This window comes from Aspergillus sclerotioniger (assembly GCF_003184525.1).
Source record: "Aspergillus sclerotioniger CBS 115572 chromosome Unknown BO94scaffold_37, whole genome shotgun sequence".
Classification (NCBI taxonomy): Eukaryota; Fungi; Ascomycota; class Eurotiomycetes; order Eurotiales; family Aspergillaceae; genus Aspergillus; species Aspergillus sclerotioniger.
This window is the reverse complement of record NW_020291027.1, coordinates 206,609-226,389: the sequence shown is the minus strand read 5'-3', so window position 1 is coordinate 226,389 and position 19,781 is coordinate 206,609. Positions and strand designations below refer to the sequence as shown.

At 51.3% G+C, this 19,781-nt stretch overlaps 5 protein-coding genes across 5 annotated transcripts; 1 reads left to right on the top strand and 4 right to left on the bottom strand.

The window, feature by feature from the left end:
* Positions 1–88: 88 nt before the first annotated feature.
* On the bottom strand, positions 89–1,572 carry BO94DRAFT_476881 (protein kinase; the record flags this gene model as incomplete). The annotated part of the gene is made up of 5 exons (XM_025608618.1): positions 89–285; positions 364–523; positions 583–878; positions 929–1,245; positions 1,295–1,572. Coding segments are annotated over 5 exons (1,248 nt in total), but the record flags the coding sequence as incomplete, so codon positions are not given.
* A 3,782-nt stretch (positions 1,573–5,354) lies between these two features.
* On the bottom strand, positions 5,355–7,095 carry coaT (acetyl-CoA hydrolase ACH1; the record flags this gene model as incomplete). Its single annotated transcript, XM_025608611.1, has 4 exons — positions 5,355–5,582; positions 5,631–6,596; positions 6,648–6,888; positions 6,953–7,095. The coding sequence occupies 4 exons, from the start codon at positions 7,093–7,095 to the stop codon at positions 5,355–5,357; spliced, it is 1,578 nt and encodes a 525-aa protein (XP_025462864.1).
* A 1,410-nt stretch (positions 7,096–8,505) lies between these two features.
* BO94DRAFT_264666 (transcriptional regulator SIN3) lies at positions 8,506–14,064 on the bottom strand. Its single transcript, XM_025606514.1, has 9 exons — positions 13,845–14,064; positions 13,690–13,757; positions 12,948–13,603; positions 12,780–12,880; positions 12,017–12,728; positions 11,463–11,942; positions 10,497–11,360; positions 9,208–10,446; positions 8,506–9,150 (listed from the first exon to the last, which is right to left on the bottom strand). The coding sequence occupies exons 1-9, from the start codon at positions 13,943–13,945 to the stop codon at positions 8,536–8,538; spliced, it is 4,836 nt and encodes a 1,611-aa protein (XP_025462863.1). The 5' UTR covers positions 13,946–14,064; the 3' UTR covers positions 8,506–8,535.
* Positions 14,065–15,147: 1,083 nt separating this feature from the next.
* Positions 15,148–17,472, bottom strand: BO94DRAFT_264478 (protein phosphatase 2A regulatory subunit CDC55). The gene is made up of 5 exons (XM_025606513.1): positions 17,165–17,472; positions 16,914–16,954; positions 16,713–16,810; positions 16,009–16,654; positions 15,148–15,940 (listed from the first exon to the last, which is right to left on the bottom strand). Exons 1-5 carry the CDS (start codon positions 17,206–17,208, stop codon positions 15,282–15,284), a joined length of 1,488 nt encoding a protein of 495 aa, XP_025462862.1. The 5' UTR covers positions 17,209–17,472; the 3' UTR covers positions 15,148–15,281.
* Positions 17,473–18,718: 1,246 nt separating this feature from the next.
* Positions 18,719–19,774, top strand: BO94DRAFT_569416 (uncharacterized protein; the record flags this gene model as incomplete). The annotated part of the gene is made up of 1 exon (XM_025614736.1): positions 18,719–19,774. One exon carries the CDS (start codon positions 18,719–18,721, stop codon positions 19,772–19,774), a length of 1,056 nt encoding a protein of 351 aa, XP_025462861.1.
* Positions 19,775–19,781: the final 7 nt, after the last annotated feature.

The window sequence follows — 19,781 nt, the reverse complement described above, 5'->3', positions numbered from 1 at the left end:
CTACGTGCTGCTCTACAAGAGATGCAAGGCCATCCTAGTACAATCTGGAAAAAAAAATTACATCATTGCTTCCATCAAATGCGAATAATCAACCTCTTGCTGCCATAATTGGCTGCATGAGAAACTCATCATACGCGAGCTCTTCTGCTGTTGGTCTTTCCTCCGGCAGCCATCGAAATATTCTGCGCAAGAAGTTTAGAAAGAGATCTTTGTCCTCACCAGAAAATTGAAGCTCTCTAATCTCAAAAGACTGCTCTGGTATGCATATAGAACCTTTCCAATTACCTGGATACTAATGTTAGTGACTGGGTCAATAGTGACATTTCTTTTTCCTTTCTTGAAAAGAAAATGTTAAAACCATACCTTCTTTATCCCAGAATCTTTCGCACTTCTTACTTCTCTTTAAGAACTCTTGGGGAGGAGGGCCCATAAGAGAGACCATCTCAGCCAAATGCTGCTCATCGCTGAGAGTACCGTTATTTTTGGCAAAAAAAAGATGATTCCCTTCCGCAAGATCCCAGACCTTTCGATATATGTTAGCCAGCATATTTGCTATAATCACTTGGTATAGCATTTACATACCATATTACCGATTGACCAGATATCAACTTTGTAATCCCAGTCCATTTCCAAGATGACTTCAGGTGCGCGATAGATATCAGGCATGATATCACCACTATGCGTCCCCTCTCCAATTCTAGCTTCTCCTAGATCAGAAACCACAGGAAGACCTTTGCAAGAAGGCATTGGACGGGAATAGTAGATATGACGGTCACTCAAGATCTTATTAGCAATTGGTCGTTCAACTTCATCTTCCTCCATTTTAGATAAGATGGAGCTATTGTCTACCCCTTGTAGTATATTATTCGGCGAGATATCTGTGAATGTTAGCTTAGATTCTCTTTTTACTCTGCTGTTATAGCCTTACCGGTATGAATAACATTGCTTTCATGTATTGAAGACAACGCTACCAAAACAAGCTGGGTACTTCTTTGAAGAAGATCCTTTGAAAACTTCATATCAGGTAATAAGTCTTGGAAATCAGCGAAACTCATTCCAAGGGGCTGATAAATCAGACACATAAATATTCCATGTGGTCCAACAACCTCAAATGAGTCAAGAACCAAACGGAGCATCTTTTTTCTATTTTCATTGCAGGATTGCTTCAGATTCTCAGATATCGTAATTTCTCGATCAGAGCTTTGACCCTTTGCACATATCTTAAGAGTATAGTAAGATCCCTCTCTAGAAGATGATATAAGAACAGTGACTATGAATTAATCCAAATACTTACCGAAGATCCCGGCAGAGCCAAACAGTAGAGGATGTACCATATCCAAGCTTTGAAACCACTTGATATCTCGAACCGAAGATTTCTCCAATAAAAACTGGATAATAGTTCTCCGGTTTATATAGGGGCAGACTCTCTTCTTCTATCTTCTCCAGAGGATTTAAGCTTACGTAGCCCGAAGTAGGAAACTGCCGTGGAGGAAGCCCTTGTGAGGAAGTCATTGTTCTTATCGGAATATAATGTAAATGAGATGTATGAGCCTGGTATGAATGGCTAAAGCGTGGTAAGAGCTGCCTGATGTTCCAACGTAATTTTAAATGATTGGAAACCAGACAACGTTCTGGTTGTCGAGAAACAGATAGAATGTTTCTGTCTGTTATCTCTGAATGAAGGGGCGAACGTGCGGGTAATTACTGTTCAGATAACAGCTTGGGAGTGCGGGAAATGGAATAAATTCAATCCAGCCACCTGCTTGTGTAGGCCACATTACATGCTTATTAGCCCGTCACAGACATCACTGAGGTCAAGAGCCATCAACGTTCAACCACCCCTCACAAAATGGCTAGGGACCTTGATTCCTGGCAGTATAGCATGATTATTCACATGATATGCAAAGTACTGAGGATATCACAAATTGCCCAGGCATTGAACTGTAGTGAATGCTCTGTCACTAACACGCGCAGGAAGATGAGATTATTCAGCAATACAAGATCCCCCCCTCAGTCTGCGTCAGCTGGCCGGTGACTATAACTCCTGTGATGCTTGATGCTCTCCTTGATGGCCTCACTGAAAAACCCACTCTATATATTGAAGAGATGGCTGTCTACCTACGGGACGAATTTAGTGTGCTGCCTTCGTCATCCGGTATCAAACGTGCCAGACAAGGAAAAAAGCCCAGCAAAAAAAAAAAAAAAAAAAAAAAAAAAAAAGAACAGAATCCTGAACTACAGGATTTCTACCAGCATAAACTGTCTAAGTTTCGTTCCTACCATTTAGTTGTTATTAACGAATCGGAGTATAATAAACATGTAGGATATCAACAGAGCAGTAAGTCTCCTTCGGGGGTGACACCATTTTAGGTATCTAAGTTCCATCGGGGCGAACATTACCAGATAACTACCCGCATATATGCAAGACGGTGCCTTATTATCCCGCAAATTTACGGGATCTACTGATACTAAATTCTTCGAATTCTTTATCGAGCAACTTCTGCAGCATTGTAGGAAGTGGCCAGAGCCGAAATCAGTACTTGTTATGATCTTTTCCGACCGTGTTAAGCACTTATGCTCTAATGCTATTTCGACATGCAGGCTTAACTGTGGAGAGACAGCCATGAACTGCACTTTTTCGAATTTATGTTATACACGTGATATTTTACTCACCTTGCTGTGCAGGCTACTAAACCTCTTGCGTGCAGGGCTATGATTTCCTCTGGTTTCGTGCTCCGAATAACGAGATGGGGCACACCGAGTACTGCCTCCACGAGTAGCCCAAAAAGAAAGGCTGTCAACGGATTGGTGACGAAGACGTGAGACATGAAGCAGGGAAGTTTTATTGATCAGCGCGTCAAACATCCCCTCCTCCTGCAGGATTCGGAAGACGTATCTGGCCTTAGAGTAGACAGATGCCAATACACAGCAAACCCCAGTCGAGTTGGAATGACCAGGAATCCACCTTCTTCGCCTTGGCCACGAACCAGTACAATTATGGCGACCGATATAGTAGTTGTAGCCTGGCCGGTGTAGATGTAGCGAGTAGCCTCCGTATATTCCTAGCAACTGGTATCATGCTCACCCGGACAGACAACTATTCCGGCATCTTTCATGACAAGCCAACACATCGTCCTTTGGACTGACATTGTATAAAAGTACGTCCCAGGTAGTATTCATAAGAGGAACCGCTCAATTCCAGTCGCATGACGATAGGATGGTACCCGTAGATAACAAACTAATACGCTTTCGAATTTGAGCAGATCGCATAGCTTGGTGACCAAGGCGTAGATCGACAATGACAACAATAAGGCCGTATTCGTCAAGCCAGGGCAAAGTATGGAGTCGCATGCGAGAGTAAAATGATCTAGAACATGACTTGCTTCAATCTTGTGGACATCTCCTTTAAACTCGGAAACCAGCTCTCTCATCTTTGCTGGCACGTATTCTGAGGAAACGAAGTTGGTAACTCCATCATATCTTCCATAGGAGCCTAAGACCGAAGAAACAACCAGCACAGTCCGTGTAATACAGCGTCCATTCCATATCAATTCCAAAAACGTCGGTGGAATCGTCCTTTCTGTCCATTCAGCCTACGTTGATAGATCGGCGTGGATGTTTCTCCGCTCAGGGACATGCTAGGAGCACTCTGACCTGAACTTGTGTTGATGGAGTCGGACTGTTCATAGTGTTACAGAACGGTAACAAATTGTAAACGGTCGCTAGGCTGAGGGCGTGTAGTGTAATTGGTCCATGGGCTTAGGTCCTAGAAATGGACGGGACGTTGTGTCGTGCACTGCTTTTTGCAACCAATGCTCGAGTTCTTTTCCGGTTGACGCGGACGTTGTAGAGAAGATTTCTTGCATCCACCTAGAGCCAGTAACATCGCTGGAAATGTATATCAAGTCGGGTTGTTTGATGAAATGAAGCAGGTAAGTCAGCCCTAAGGGGCTACCATCTCCAGTAGATAACGTGCTGTATCTTTATCCTGCTGCGTAAATAAGATCAATGGGTATCAAAGGTAGTCGCGTATATAGAAATAAATTTCCTTCGTCGGAGATAGAACTTGCCTTTCAATCTCCTTATCTTTTTTGGACATCTTTGCCATAATTCCGTCAGGCTGAAGTATGGTCTATATAACTATCATCCACCGTATTGGAATCATCCGAAGGAGGTTGTTATCGACCAAATAGACCCAAATGTTCTTGGTCGGAATATCCATCCACCCTGTCAATGGAGGGTTTTTTAACACCGCTATATGGAACCGAATACCAGAACAGATGAAGCCATCAAGCAAAATATCCCCCCTCCTTTGGAAGTCATATCCTGGGAATAGATGAACCTTTCTCCTTCAATTACCGAGAGGAAAACATATCGGGAAATGCGTAACTTCCACAGTATCCTAGTTGTTAGGAAGTATGGGTACAGGCACCGTGCCAGCCACTCAATTCTTGAATGGTGGGATCCGTATTCGATTCAATTGGATATTTCCTGCTTCGGGTTAGAATATTGTCTCTGTGTCGAGGAAGAAGTCGATACTCACAGCCCATTTCCTCAGAAGACTTAGGTTGTATGTACACTTTCCCTCCTGTCTTGGTCAGGCCCTGACTGGATGGTATCAACCTTTCTCACAACTATCATACTTGGAGAGGATGGCACTGTTCTCATCTAGTCCAGCGCTTGTAGGTGTCGTTTGGGTAGAGATGATATTGGGTCCGATGTTAGACCAGCGAATGATCATGTAATTCGTGGCTGGGATAGCCGTTTGAGGTCTGTAGATGTGCGTTGTATCGAAGGGTTTGACCTCAGGAAGTGGGGGGTGAAATGGTATATATGATAGACTTTGTAAGGTAGATGGTGGTGTGGAGAGAGTAGGGCATGTCAAGAGGTGTCCTTTGGCTTGTGTATATACGGTGTCATTTGGGTATTTCACTTGGTTCTTATCACCAGGACTTTTTCTGGTGGTATTCAATGGGTAGGGCATGGAGAGGAGGTGGTTGTCACTACGCTATGGCGAATACTCTTTCTGTCTGTCAATAGATGAAGTTAGTAACTGGAGGGTCATTTGAGGTAATCTTCTGCAGCTATAGTATACTGCACTGCTACGTATTCAATGGAATCCACCGTGAATCGACTAATTTAGACCGGTTCGAATCTCGGGTAGAATTACTGATGGCTGATGCCTATGCCTGCTTGTGGGCCAGACACGGATATTTCACTGCAACAAGTATAGGATCAGGATCATTATGCAGTTGATTATTGACAACACCTTTTGCATATGTACACTTTACTCCAATGCCATATAGGCAGTCCCGTAAACAAAAGAAAGTACGCCTGTACGTAGGTATCATAATCTAATCCCAGCCGCTAATCTTCATCGTGCCGTTCTCCTGCAGGTTCTGGTGCATCTTGAACGCCTGGAAGAGCAGGTGGGGCTCGTGGCCCATACCCTTCTTCATGCACTCATACTCAGCCCGGTCCAAGTAGTCCGTCAGGATGGGCTTGTAGTCGGGGTGAGAGCACTTGTCGATGATCACGCGAGCACGCTCGCGGGGAGCGAGACCACGAACGTCGGCCAGACCCTAGGTTTGTTAGCAAAAGTTATTTATCACCGGTATGGGACTGCTTACCTGTTCGGTCACAACCACGTCGAGATCGTGCTCAGTCTGGTCAATGTGGGTACAGAAAGGAACAATGCAACTGACACCGGTCGGGTCCGTCTTGCTGGGCCGGGTACTAGGGGTGTGCATGATACTGTACTTGGAGCTGCGCAGGAAGTCCGCCGAGCCACCCAGGCCGTTGAGCATGCGCGAGCCCATGACACAGGTGCTGTTGGCGTGGGCGTAAATGTCCACCTCAACAGGGGTGTTCATACCGATGCAGCCCAAGCGACGGATGATCTCGGGCGAGTTGGACACCTGCTGCGGGCGCAGGAGCAGCTTACCGGCATAGCGCTCCCAGTTATCGTAGAAGCGCTTGAAGCCGTCGGGAGAGAAGCGGATGGACGTCGCAGTGGCAAAGTCAAGGTTGCCACTGTCGAACAAATCCAAGAAGGAGTCCTGCAGCACCTCCGTCCACACCTTCAGGTTGGTAAAGTCGGCACCGCCCTTGCTCAGACCGCCAACAACCGCGTTGGCAATGTTGCCAATACCGGACTGGATCGGCAACAGGTTCTTGGGCAGACGCCCGTGGTTGACCTCGTGCTTCAAGAACTCAATCAGGTTAGTGGCAATGGCCTGAGAACCCTCATCCTCCGGGGCATTCGGCTGAGTCTGATCCGGGTAGTCCGACTCGACGATGGCCACGACCTTCTCGGGGTCGACCGGGATGTGAGGAGTACCGATGCGGTCCTCCGGTTGCATGATCAGGTACGGCTTCCGCAGCGGCGGAACATCCGACATGACGATATCGTGCAGTCCCTCGAACGACGGGCTGGCGGTGTTGACTTCAATGATAATCTTATCGGCCATCTGGACAAACTCGGGAGAAGCACCGACGGAGGCACCGGGGATGATGCCACCATCCTCGGTGATGGCGGAAGCCTCGATGACCGCGACATCCAAGCGCTTGTTGGGCTTGTTCATGGTGTACCATCCCTGCATGCACGATCAGCAGACACTCAACAAGAACCGACCGCAGCGGCTTACATAGACGAGATCCGACGGGAACATGCTCAGATGCTTGTCGAAAAAGTTGATCTGCCCATTGTTGATTCCCTTGGCGATTTCCTTGCCCACCTGATGAGGACTCCGGCGCTCGATCATGTTCAACCGAGCCCAGCGGTTCTCTGTTTCCGCCCCGGAGGAGGCACCCACGAAGAGGCTATATTTTAGCTTTCCCTCAAGCTTGTTTTTCTCAACGTGGTCGGCCAGCGCCGTTGGGACTTTCCTGCAAACCGGAAAGACACAAGGTTAGACTCTGTGGCTACCACGCGCGAACGGGACAAACCTACTTGGGATAGCCAACACCCGTGAATCCGGACCAGCCGATGTACGATCCATGGGGGAACAGGTCAATGAGGTCTTCGGCCTTGGCCAGCTTGTTCAGGTAGGACGGCCGGCGGATACGGCTCTTCAAGAGAGCGGAGGCGGCCATTGTGAGGGGAAGGAGGGAAGAATGATCACCGGGGAGAGAGAGAGAGAGAGAGAAAGAAAGGGGTGTAGAGGGGAGAGGGAGGGAATGGAGAGAGGAAAGAAAGGGAGAAGTTAAGAAATTGGGGGGAGAGCCAGATAGAAATACGGTACGGAACCCCCGCCACGTTCCACTGCCCCGGTTGAGGCGAGGCGGAGAAACACCACCTTTCGGGGATAAGGAGTCTAGTAGGACTTAGGAGACCATGCACCAGCTGTACACACACTAATCTATCATCTATCCCCGCTCGCTGACTGGCTGTCGATCAAGCAGCTGGTGCAGCTCCCATGCAGGAGGGTGTATGTTGCTCCGCGCTCAGGACGGAGCAGTCTAGACTAGGTGCAGCTTGTCGGATGGCGGCCGGCCGGGGGGGATGCTGTCAGAGACGTATTTATCCAGCGGCCTGGCCACCTCGACCTGGGGAAGAGGGTCTCAATGGCAGAGCATCCGAGTCGCCAACCCTTCTACTACACTGGGTCCTCCTTTGACCCCTTTCTAAATCATGGTGTTGGACAAGTGATGGAAGGTGAGTGTCCTGGTATCGCCTTGCAGAACCCCCATTCATGCTGACGTCACGCCGGCGAACTCTCGGGCCGGACCCTTTTTTAGTTACATAGTAAGTCGCGTTGCCTTCGCTTGCCTCCCCACGTCACCTTGAGCTCAATTGTCCTTCTCGTTGCCACTGAAGAGTCCGTCTCTATCCGGACGAACCGTCGGAAATCTATCATATACACAGTACATACACTCTGCGCAGTCCGTCGTGAGGAATGCCTCTTCGCGCGATGGGTAGGTAGCCTGGAGAATGGCGCAAGTGCCCAGGCCGAGATTGAGCCAGGAATGCGCCGACGGACTAGTCTCGGGCTGTATCGGTTATCGCTGCTCGGCCACACGGAGCTTTCAGCCCAGCGCGCTCTCTGGCAGCTCTCCAGTCGAGTCCCGCATTCCCTCAGCCCGCTAGCAGACGAGCTTTACTAACGCCCAACCCCACGCCGATTTCAATCACACAAAAGAAAGTCGGTTGATCAACAACTCCATGGTCCTAGTTACACATACACAGTGAAGATAAAAATGAAAACATCCCAATTGACCCCGTCCCGGTATCCCCCCCAACCCACGCCAGAGATCCCCCGACGGCCCGGCGGATGCCCTCCCGGTCGCATCCCCACGAACCGCCAGCGAGTTTCGTTTCCCAACAAGCAGAAAGCCATTCGTGCAACCGTAGAGACCGTCTTCGCGGTTCATGTAGTGTCAAGTACCCCACTGCCAGTAACGGAGGCGGAGACAGACAGAGCGAGAATGAACATGGTACAGGTGCGGATGACACCGAAGGAAGGCTGCGAATGATCACGCCCATGTCACCCGCGTGCAACACTCAAGCAGACACTCGCTGCAGCAGATATGCCCTCACTGCTCTTTCGACTCGGCCGCGGGCGCTTCCACGTCGGCCATCTCGCTGTCTTCCTTGTCGCCCTTCGAGTCCGTTCCGGAGTTTTCGGCCGCTGCGGTACCGCTGTCGCCTTCGGGGCCCTTGATCCAGGAGCGGAATCGTTGGTTCGACTCATCCACTTGATCCTTGCTGAGACCGTGTGCCCAGTGTGGGTTGTTGACAAACTTCTCCGTAAATCGGTCCCGGCGTCGCTCCTTGACCGCCGCTTCTTCCTTGGCAGCGTCCTCCGCCGCGTCCTCCGCCGGCGCAGTCGGCCGCCACCACCAGTCGTAGCTGCTCGGTTCGTACAGGATGTGATAGCTGTTGGCGCAGATGCGAATAATCAACCCATCCTGGTGTACCAGCGGCCGGTAATAGCGGTTGTATTCTTCCTCCTGCTCAAGCTTGGCCGGAAGGTTGCGCTTTAGGAAAGGCATGCGCATCTGGGAGAACGGCACCCCCTCAGTCGGATCCCGCATCGTGTACGCAGAGACATAGTACGACCAGCGCGCCTCTTGGCTCAGCTCCTCATTCTCCAACGTGGCATCCTCGGGTGTCAAGAGCTGCACTGCCGTCTTCTTTGTGCCAGGACTCTGCAGGCCAAACTGGTTAGATCGCATCTCATCCACGTCGAGAGTAAGAGCACTTACATAGGTAATGCGATAAATATCACCGTCTTTAACCAGCCGTTCCACCTGCTTACGGTACTGGATCTCTTGGTTGTGCGTGGTCTCCTCCTTGTCCCGCTCCTTAAAGAACTGGTTGATGATGTCCGAGCTGCGGTCCTTCGAGTCCCCGTTGAAGATCGCCCCGGCAAACTTGGAGATGCCCGCAAACATCTTCTCCAGATTGTACAATTGGTAGCCGCTTCGCAAGTAATAGCGACGGAGGGTCTCTTCCAGGTGGGAGGGTTCCATATCTCCTTTGATGACCTCTTCGCACATGCGCACGATCTGCTGGTAGAGGTTCGCTTTGGAGTCGCAGTCGTAGAAAAAGTCCGTAGGGAACTTGTCAATCAGGTTAAGCTCCTGCGCCGGTTTGGTCACCATCGCACGGCGCACATCGTCATGCGCATCCTTCTCATGAAGTTTGATGCGCAACAGACGCGAGTAGAGGATCTCGAAGGTACGGAAGAAGCAGTAGATGTTCAGGTTGGCGTACAGGTGATGGGCTTTCTTCTCGTACGTCTCGTTCAGGTTGTACTCCCGATGTTGGTTGAAGTTGCCCTGCCCAGGATGCTCCATCCATTTCAGTTCCGCCACATCGAAAGGCTCGGTCGGGTCAGGAATCGGAGTTGACGGGATTAGGACAGCATCCGGAGTGCCATCACGGCTGGCGGGTGTACTGCCTTCCTTGTCGCCACGACGTACTTTCTCGCTGCGACGCTCTAGAACGTCGCGAAGGAGGTCGATCTTCTTACCATTGATGCCCTTTCGACTGCGCGGGGTCGATGACTCCTCGGCGACCAAACTCTCATCATCGCCTTCATCCATCGGTGATGTTCCACGAGAGAGTTCGTTCATGTACACGTGGAAAGTATCACGGTCCATGCCAAAGAAGACGGGGATGAAGTCCTTGATAAATGTCATGACCTTCTGTGGGTCGGCGCCAAATCCAGCAGAGTTACGGTCAATGAAGGTGAGCAGCAAGTGGGTGGCGTCAATGATAACAGCCGGGTCGTCAAAGGTGAACTCGAACTGATGCTTGGCGGTTTGGTAGCCACTCTTGCGCAGGTTCCTGCTCTCTTCGAACTTATTCTGAATCTCTGTCTGGATATGCTTCGCCACGAATAGCTTCTTGTCGATTGCTTTGCTGGCGATCGCCTGGTGGTCCAGACTACGCCAGTATGCTTTCTGCATCTGCTCGCGCCAGATCTTATCCCACTCACGCTGTTCGGAAGGTCAGCCACGGTTCATTTGGGGAAATTCTGTTGCCTTACCTGACTAGCCTTCCATTCTTCACACTTTTGCTTCAGACGGAAAAGAACAATGGGCAAGACATGGGTCGGTCGCTCAAACATCTCTTTGATGATCTTTTCGCCGCGCGTTCTGTCGTAAATCTTTTTGATGACCCGCTGGTAAATGGCCTCGCTCTGCCCACCAAGGCCGGGCGGAAGTTTGAACGCAACACACTCTCCCTCAGACATGACCAAGAACTGCTGTACAATAGGCTCGATAAGCTGGATAGTGCGCGTGCATGCCTCAATATGGTGGTCATAGTCATGTCTATCCTCTTCAATGCGGTGCAGGGCATCCTCAAACTGGTTCTTACGATGTGCGACGAATCCAGAGTCCTCCGAAGCCCAGGTAGGATGGGACGCCCATTCGTCATTAAGAACACTGTAGCACAGCTGATCACGGCCGCTGCAGGGCTTCTGTCGCTCACGCTTCGGCAGCAGACGATAACTAGGCCCAAGGGACCGGCAATGAGACAGATTGACAAGCCCGGACTCTTGTTGCTTCGCCTTGACGTCGATGATCTTGTCTTCGGGCTCGTCAACATGCATGAAGCGCTTGAACCACGCCATGAGCTCCGGATTGGAACCAATGTAGCTCGCCGCCCTTTTCACCAGAACGTGCCTGTCAATGAGATCTGTAGAGTACAGATTACAAAGCTTAAGGAACTCGCTAAAGGTCTGCTTGTTTCCAATATACTTCTTGACCCGATCAAAGAAAGCGAATTCCTCCTGAGTGGGTGTCAGGGAGAAGGTCGGCTGAATCGGCTCCGGTAAAGCGGGAACCAGTGTGGGAGAGACCGTGGGGACTTCCGCCTGAGAAGGCTTTGTATGATGGACTTTGGCCCTCTTCAAGATGGTCAGCAACGCTCCCCCGCTGATTTCAAGTGATACATGGGAACGGGACACTTCAAGAAATGCATGCAAATATCAGATTGGATAGCAACTCACCTTGTTGGCATTACCAGTCTGAAGAGCCGAGGACCTAACCTGCACATCCCCCATACGCGCCGCATCAGTAGCAGAAGGGCCGGACATCGAAGGGCCGAGGGAAGACGGCGCTCCTGGCCCACCGCGACGTTTCTTACCGTCCTTGGCAGAGTCCTTGACGTTGAACTGACCTAATGGGGGCATCTTTACGTCGCGGTTCGGCGTCTGAGAAGGAAGAGCGTTGGCACTCGGATAGCTCGGCTCGCCGCGAACATTGCTCATAGGAGCTGCTTCTTCTGCCTGGCGAGCTGCGGCTTGCTGCTTTGCATGCGCTGCCGATTCGGGCAGAAACTGCTTGAAGTCCTCCAGCAGATCGGGGGCCGTATTGAATAGCTGAGTGACCTGAGCATATACATCCCCAATTGGCTTTGACTCGCGTTGATAGGTCTGCAGAATCTCAAGGAACTGTTTGTAAATCTCAGGAGCACTTGCAAATCGGTTCTATCAGAGATTCCGACGTCAGCGTGATTGTCACTCTGAAAGATTCTCGAGAACGGCAGGGTTCTTGTGCTCACCTTGATCTTGTTGACGTAGCTAATCGCATGGTTGAACTCCACCGGTCCCCGTTTGGTCAAATCCTGCGAGCCTTGAAGCATGCCAGTGCCCACGCCCGCTAAACTGTTCATAGGCTGAGTCAAACTAGGACCCTGTCCGGACGCTGCTGATACCTGCAAGAGAGAAGGACGTGTGAGACCCGCAGAGGCAGCAGATGCGGCACCCTGAAGTTGAGAAACGCCTCGTTGATCTTGCTGATGGGCCATGGCGGCAGCTCCTGCAGCGGCTTGCTGCTCTTGCTGGGTTGGGTAGTCAAAGTGGTGGTCTTGAGTCTGATTCTGACCAGCTTGCTGGCCGAACATACTTGGTCCCATCATGCGGGAGCCAGGAGAATATGACCCAGGGAGGTTCCCTTGCTGCTGCTGGGGCTGGGGCTGGGGCTGGGGCTGTTGCCACCCAGGTCGAGCCTGGTCAAAGTATTCAGGACGCCCATGAGGACCCATCCCACCGGACGGACCAAGCTCCCCGGAAGAATCCAGAGAGTGTCTAGCACGGGGCATGCTCAAGGTATTGGTACCTGAGGGAGTGGTCACTCGAATGGCATCCGGATTGTCCTCTGTTCCGCACTCGATCCGATATCCAGGAGGCAGGAAAGTGTTGAACCCTTGGATGAGAGCGGGATGCCCGTTGAATAGCGTAGAGACGCGTTGAATTACTCCAGGCGTATCAATCCTGCTGTCCAGTCAGAAGGGCACATTTCTACCAGGGTATCTGGCCGCTTACGCCTGACTCTTGAAGTCTTTCATAATATCTAGAAACCGATTGTATACATCAGGTTGGTCGACAAAGCGGACCTTGACCTGGTCTAAATAGCTGAGAGCATCCTGTTCGAGAACCGTAAGCGAAGGTTGCTAGCCGCAGGGCATATGCCCGAGCACGGCAGTGACTCACGTTCAGAATTGGTTGCTGACCCTGAGCAAGTGCGGCCACATTCCCCGGAATCTGAGGGCCAGAACCATTGAACCCCATCATGGCCTGGCCTGGCGGCCCAGCCGGATGTTGGATGTATGATCTGGGCGTACTTTCACCATGCTGCATCTGCGGGCCGTAGATCCCACCAGGTCCTCCAGGTGTGGGCATAGACCCTTGCGGGCCATTTGCGGGGTTCGACCCGAGGTTAGACAGGAGCCCGTTGGGCCCGTGGATGGAATTCGGTACTTTGGATGCTACTGGCTGGTGGATAGGGATTGACCCCGTGTGACTCTGTACTGGGTGATGTTGTTGCTCACGCTGTCGTTCTAGCTGCTGTCGTTCAATTTGCTCGCGTTCGCGCTGTTCGCGCTCCCTGTGGACCATCTCCTCCTGGCGCTGTCTCTCAATCAGCTCCCGTTCTCTAGAGTCTCGCTCGCGTTCACGGTTGATAGACTGGGGGGAGGGATGTTGCATGGCTTGCCCGATGCCCGGGAGTGAGTGACCAGCATTATGACCAGGAGCGGCGGGGTGTTGCCCATAGGCGGAAGGCTGATGTGGACCAGCGTGGCTCTGGCTCAGTTCCGCCAGTCCGGGAAGGGAATGCCCTCCTGGTTGGTTCGCAGGATGGTAGGGACCTAATAGGAGCACATAGATCAGCCAAGTATTCAGCCATTCGCAAGGTCTTTCGCAAGAGAGCGGAAGAGGGGGAAATATTTCTAACCAGCTGGGGGTGGGAGAACCGGTCCGGTGGGCTGCGTAGACGGGCCTTGCTGAGGCGGTGGGTTTTGACTAGATCGCGAAGATACCACGGTCAGTCATCGCTACTCTCAAAGGCGCACATATGAAGAACAGTGCGCAAGGGTTTAGCAAGCATACCTAAATGAGCCCAAGGGGCGAGGTTGTTGGTTCATCTGATCCATCCCCGGGTGCGCTGGCGGGCCACCGGGGTGCCAGTTATCGTTCCCAGAAGAGTTCATGGTCTGTGGCGCATGAATATAACCCTTGCCGCAAAGATTCCTACTCGGAGCACTAGGCAACTGTGGCTTCGACGTGGAAGGGGGTGATGGACCTGCTAGTGAGGTTCTTGCACTGTGGTTGCTCTACACACGGCGTGATTTGTCTTCCTCCAGCTTGATTTCACAGCGACATCACTATGCTGGAGACTCTGCCAACCGCAGACGAACTATACAGACGCAAGAAGCCGCGAGATGACAATCAGCCAGATCTCGGAGAGAGGGCAAAAGGCACGACAAAAGGTACGACAAGAAGGCGGAGGAGAGAAAAGTCCAGATTAGCCAGCGAGCAGCAGATCAAGTCGGTGATGATGGTTTGCGCGCAACCGATCACGGATGGTCTCCCGACAGAAGGCGGAGAGGGCCTTTGACGGCACTAACCCCTTTCCCGCATAGTGCCGCCTCACGGAAGGACAATCTTCCGGCCGCGGCAGTCACTGCAAATTGATTGGCCGGGGGAATGACGCAGCCCCGTGGGATTGGTCCGACGTCATTGACTGGGTCGGTCACACAGCCGTCCCATGAGACGGTCCGAGTTGAACCGTCGATAGTGACTCCAATACCCTGGCACCTTCACCGCGCTATCCATACTGTAAATCAGTCTGGTTTTTATGATCGGGAAAATTTTTCTGACATTCATTCACCAAGGTAACGCTACAGTTCAATTCGGCTCTCCTTAGCGACAGAGTGGGCTGAGGTCGGGCGCGGAACATATATATCTCTGTTAAAACAGAAGATAATGTTATTAAGACCAGAAAACCCTTCTATCCTTGAAACTCCCATAGATTCATATCTACTCAGTGATACTAGGTAGACACCACCATCCATCCGAGCTATCTCAAGTCTTGCTCTAGTTGCAGCGGAGGTGCCATAAACAGCAGAAGAGCCCGGCGCCTCCCCCCGGGCGGCATAGACATGCATATCAATTGAACAGGCATCGGGCAGCAAAAGGGACAAGACACCCTCTGGAGGTCCCACGTAGTCTTCTCTATCGGTTCCCACCAAACGCCCCCCCCCCCCCAAAACGATCATAGAACATTACCGTGTTCATTGCAATAGACGGGTTAGAATGGACACCTCGTCAGGTGGATGGAAGATGGCTAAAGGAAAACGGATAAACAACCAAGCACTGCACAGCCAAACTCCAACAGAACGGGGCAAAAAAGCGTGCTAAACTGGAACTGGCAACTTGATTTTGGATTTGCGACTGCTGCTGCTAGGAACCTTAATTGTCTTATATCTGCCCCATCTTTGATTCACATCCTGACATTCCTGTCCATTAATGATTATGGCCACTTTGTCACATACTTACAATGCAGAAAAGACAAACAGCTGTACGCCCCTCAGAGTCAGTTACGGACCATCCAGATAATCGGAAAAAGGGGAAACTCACGTTATTCGTGGCAGCAATAGCAATGCTATCCTCATAAGGATGCCAGCTCATGTGCAGGATCTTCTTATTGAAATCGATCTGGTCGGCATCCGTCTCCTTCTTCATTCTTCCACCAGGACCAGCAGGGCTGCCAGCTCTGGAGCCATTCTTCTTCCCGTTGGCACCCTTGTTCATAGGCGTTGGAACGCCAACCTTCTTCGCCTTGAAAGCAGACTTGTCCGCCTGCAGTACTATCTCCGTTTCCTTGCTAGCATCTGTGGGGTAGATCATGAAGTTGTTGTTGTAACTTCCTGTCATAACATTTTCCGCGTCGCCGGAGAAAACAACCTCGAATTTATCGAAAATGCTATCGTTCTCGTATGTGTCACACAAACGCGGTCGCAGATGCTCGTGAATGGGAATCGTCTTCACAGGCTGTTTCTCCATGTTGACATCCCAGATTTTAACAGTCAGGTAATCTCTTGACACAATGTAGCGACCGTCGTGTGAGAAGCGCACGTCGGAAATCGATGAAATGATTTCGGAAAAGAAAGAACGGGACGACGCATCCTCTTCTTGCTCAAAGACTAGAGTGGGGAAATAGTGTTAGTACATAGCTTCTGCAAGTAAGCAACGACTGCGGGAGATCACATACGCTTTGAGTGTTCATCGCACAATGCTCGCTGCCGCATATCGGCAAGCTTGATTGTGCCCTTTGAACTGGCATACATGAACCAGTTGCAACTTTGTGGATGAAATTCAGCAGCCGTAATGACTTCCGTGAGCTCCTCCATGTTTGCAGGCTTGATGTCCACAATATTAAAACTTTGATCTTGAATATTAAGATTCCAAAGGTTGACCCGGAGATCGTCGCTGCTTATGAACGTTTCCCCATCGCTATTGACGGAAATGCTGTTAATATGGTAAGCATGCGCGTTCGCGTAGGTCCTCCGAGGTACGGCTGCCACGACGGTATCATGATGCGTCATTCGTGGGAGCTTCAGCATGGATGGATCCTTGAACGCTATACGGGGCGCACGGGGAGCCCCTCCACCACCGACACCCGCAGGGGTCAGCTCGCTCGAAAGGTTGTTCTCTGCAACAACCTTCAATGACTTATCAAACACCTTCCAGAGCTTTATCGTTTTATCATTCGTCGAAAGAAGAAAGTGGGACGCATTTTGCCGTCTGCACCACTTGATTTTGTTGATTTTTTCTTCGATCTCCAAAGATTTGAGGTAATCGAACTCCGGCTCGTGGGATTGGAATTCGGTGTGGAATTTGTACTCGCAAGTTTTTTTCTATACACTGTTAGACACCTCCGTCCTGACAACAAATCAAAGGCGAGGGCATTGGTACGGTTTCATTCCGCTCAAATAAAACCACTCGTCCTCCCTTATCTCCCGTTGCTAGATAGTTTCCGGTGTGGTCAAACTCAACGGTTGAAATAATGTCCGCTGGAGAGTAAGCAATGTCAGCCAAAGGTCGAGTGTCATAGTGCCCTTAGGGAGTGCTACTGAGAGAGCTCTAGGTTGAGGAATCAAGGGCGGTAGGACCTACCTTCCGTAATGTCCTCCACATCTCCTTTGTCACCAAAGCATCTAGTTACATATATTAGTATGGGTGATCGCCATGAATATGCCATGCCATTGTGGTTCAAAAGCGGAAACAAGAGTGCCCCAACAATCTGCCAACACGACCCCGCTCCTAGCCCAAAGGTAGCCACAAGCACGACAAAAATCACAAGTTGGCGCATCCACCATGAACAGCTGGCACGGCTGCCACACAGAGCTTCAAGGGATTTTACTCACTGCGTGAACTTCCAGGTAGGTGTACCTGGCTCCCTGTCTACCATTTTCTTTCAAATCCACCCTGGGCCGGGTTGTCTATCAGCGACCGGGAAAGGAAGATTCTAGGAGCCACAAATCGAGAAGCTCGTTTGAGACGGCCAAGGCGGGGTCTGCGGATACCGGTCTCGTGCTGCGAGGATTCGAGCTGGAGAACTTTTCACTGGACGGTCTAGTTCGTTCAAGGCGAAAAGAAGAGGGGTAGCGATGAGAACCACGACGGACAGGCGACAGTATTCGTGATAGGAACGAGCCTCAAGTGTAGATCAGGAGGGTTGGAGAGTCCGACTAGGGAATGGCAGAAGCGGAGAGGTGAGGAAGGAAGCAGGGCCGCGACGTCCGACAGGAACGTGAGAGGCAGAAGACCGAGCTGAGTCACTTGCAGGCCGATGGAGACAAATGATTGACAGGTAGAGCCGATCAGACCAGACGAGAAGAGTAGCTGGGTGGGGAGGAGTTTTGTTTTTAAGTCTTTTTCCTTTTTAACTTTGGTTTTGGAACACCCTTCTCTCTGGGGATTTAATAGTGGGTGTTGTGCTAGTGTCTAAGAATAAATGGAAAACACAAGGACAAGCACAGACCAGCCGTACGAAGAGACGACGGTCGGCCGAAGGGTAGAAAAAGAGGGGGGAGGGGGGAGTTGGCGAGGCGGGAAGTGGGAGGGAGAGGATGACGATGATGGAGCGAGATGGAGGAGTGGTGGTGGAGGAGGAGAATGGTGGTGGTTGAGGTGAGGCGGTGGTTTGGCAAGACCCGTCTGTTGGTGGTGGGGAGCAGTGGCTGCCCGTAAACCCACACGCAGCAACAACCCAACTTAACTCGGCCGGGCGCTGACATCAACCACTGTCCCCTCCATTGCAACTCTCCCCCCGGCCATTGTTGTTGTTCTTCTCCTCCTCACTCGTTGCAGCCATTGTAGTATGCATGCCTGGCTTCTCCGTGAAAGGTACTCATGGGAAGAATGCTTCCGAAAAATGGCATCCAGCGGCAGCTGGTCTTCCTCTGCCCAGGCACCACGGCTGTAGTCTCTTGATTCAGCAGACGTTCACAAAACAACAAACAACTAACCATATACTACTATGAAACTAACGAAGGATGGAGGGGCCCGTTGGATCCCGTCCGAACTATTCACCCAGGAACCAGAGACAACCAGAATGCCTCCCGACCGGGGAGATTCTTAATATTATTGCAGCCCAGCACCTCTCCATTCAGATCGGTTTCATCGTGTGCCGCGTTGCCTGGAATCTCAGGACTCCCGCAACCACTGTTCTGGCCTGAGGCTCTTAACATGCACATGCACATGCACTTCTTCCTACTGATCCCGACTCCCTTGGACCGAACACTAACCCAATATCTCCCGTGAAAGCGACTGAATGATCTAGGTTTTCTTGTCGTCCCCCTTTCTGGTCAATCTTACAATTTGTTCGGATCGTTTGCCTTCGTCGCTGTTGCTGTTGCTGGCGACCTGGTACTCGTACTACGACTGGCAGCACTGACACTCCCCGCCCGCGACAGACCATGTCTAACAACGAGAAGCGGGGCAGTGACGACAAGCCCGCAAAAACACACCGCAACGACGCCAATTCCTCCCCAGGTACCAATGAACGCCCAAACAGCCCTTCTCTAGCCAGTCGGATCCAGAACTCAGCTTCGGGACTCGCGAGGAATGTCTTCTCCACCCCTGGCTCGTCAGCAGATACCGCCCAATTGCTGGCTAACAGCGGTAAGGCCGGGAATTCATCGTCCCACTCGGCACTAGCAGCGGCCCAGCAGTATAGGGAAAGCTCTACCTCTGCCTCGCCTTCGACTCGAGAGTCTTCGATATCTACCCCTGCCGAAACATTCCGGTCATCATCCACCGTACGAACCGGGGGGTTCGATCTCCCTCCGCTTACAGAAGATGAATTCCAACGTACTTACGGCATGGAATCCTTCAGCAGCAACAATGACAGCTTCATCTCAGGTCTAAACGCGGATGAGTCCAAGGGTAAGGGCAAGGGACGAGCGACGGACAGCGATTCTACCAACCCTGTCACGTCCGATCAAAGGGCTTTGCCCGACCAACCATCTCTCCTGTCCTCCGACGGCGACGCAGTCGTATCCCTACTCTCTGACCATACCTTCGATCCCGAGTTCCCTCCTACAGCCGACGAGCCCGCTGAAATTGTTGAGACCGAGTTGTCGCCTGTACAACTTACACCCACAGAAATACAAATGATCGAGTCCTTCCGTCGTCTTACACCCCCAGCTGCGTCCGCAACCCCCCAAGACACATCCGCCCGCAACCTGACATCCCTCAGCCTGGTTCCAGATATCGGTGATTTTCTTGCCACGGTCCCATCGGGAGGTAACTCGGATGCAGCCACGCTGCGAGATAACGTTTTGACGGGTCTACCCGGTGCGGCGGATTGGCTTACTGTCGAGGAGCGATACCATGATGAAGTCTGGGGCTACCTGCGCCCTACATTGGAGGCTGCCGCCAAGGAGATGGAGTCCAATAATAATACCGGAAGAGCGGAGGAGGGGCCTGCTGTACGACGGTTGAAGATGATCCTCAAGCACATGCAGCAATGACCCGGCT

Excerpts from the sequence above, each read along its gene's own strand:
- BO94DRAFT_264478 (XM_025606513.1), bottom strand. The coding sequence starts at position 17,208 with ATGGTAGACAGGGAGCCAGGTACACCTACCTGGAAGTTCACGCA. Across the intron at positions 16,955-17,164 it reads CCTACCTGGAAGTTCACGCA|ATGCTTTGGTGACAAAGGAG; the intron begins GTGAGTAAAATC and ends ATATGTAACTAG. Across the intron at positions 15,941-16,008 it reads GTGCGATGAACACTCAAAGC|TCTTTGAGCAAGAAGAGGAT; the intron begins GTATGTGATCTC and ends TCCCCACTCTAG.
- BO94DRAFT_264666 (XM_025606514.1), bottom strand. The coding sequence starts at position 13,945 with ATGAACTCTTCTGGGAACGATAACTGGCACCCCGGTGGCCCGCCAGCG. Across the intron at positions 13,758-13,844 it reads CGCCCCTTGGGCTCATTTAG|TCAAAACCCACCGCCTCAGC; the intron begins GTATGCTTGCTA and ends TTCGCGATCTAG. Across the intron at positions 9,151-9,207 it reads ATATTTATCGCATTACCTAT|AGTCCTGGCACAAAGAAGAC; the intron begins GTAAGTGCTCTT and ends TTTGGCCTGCAG.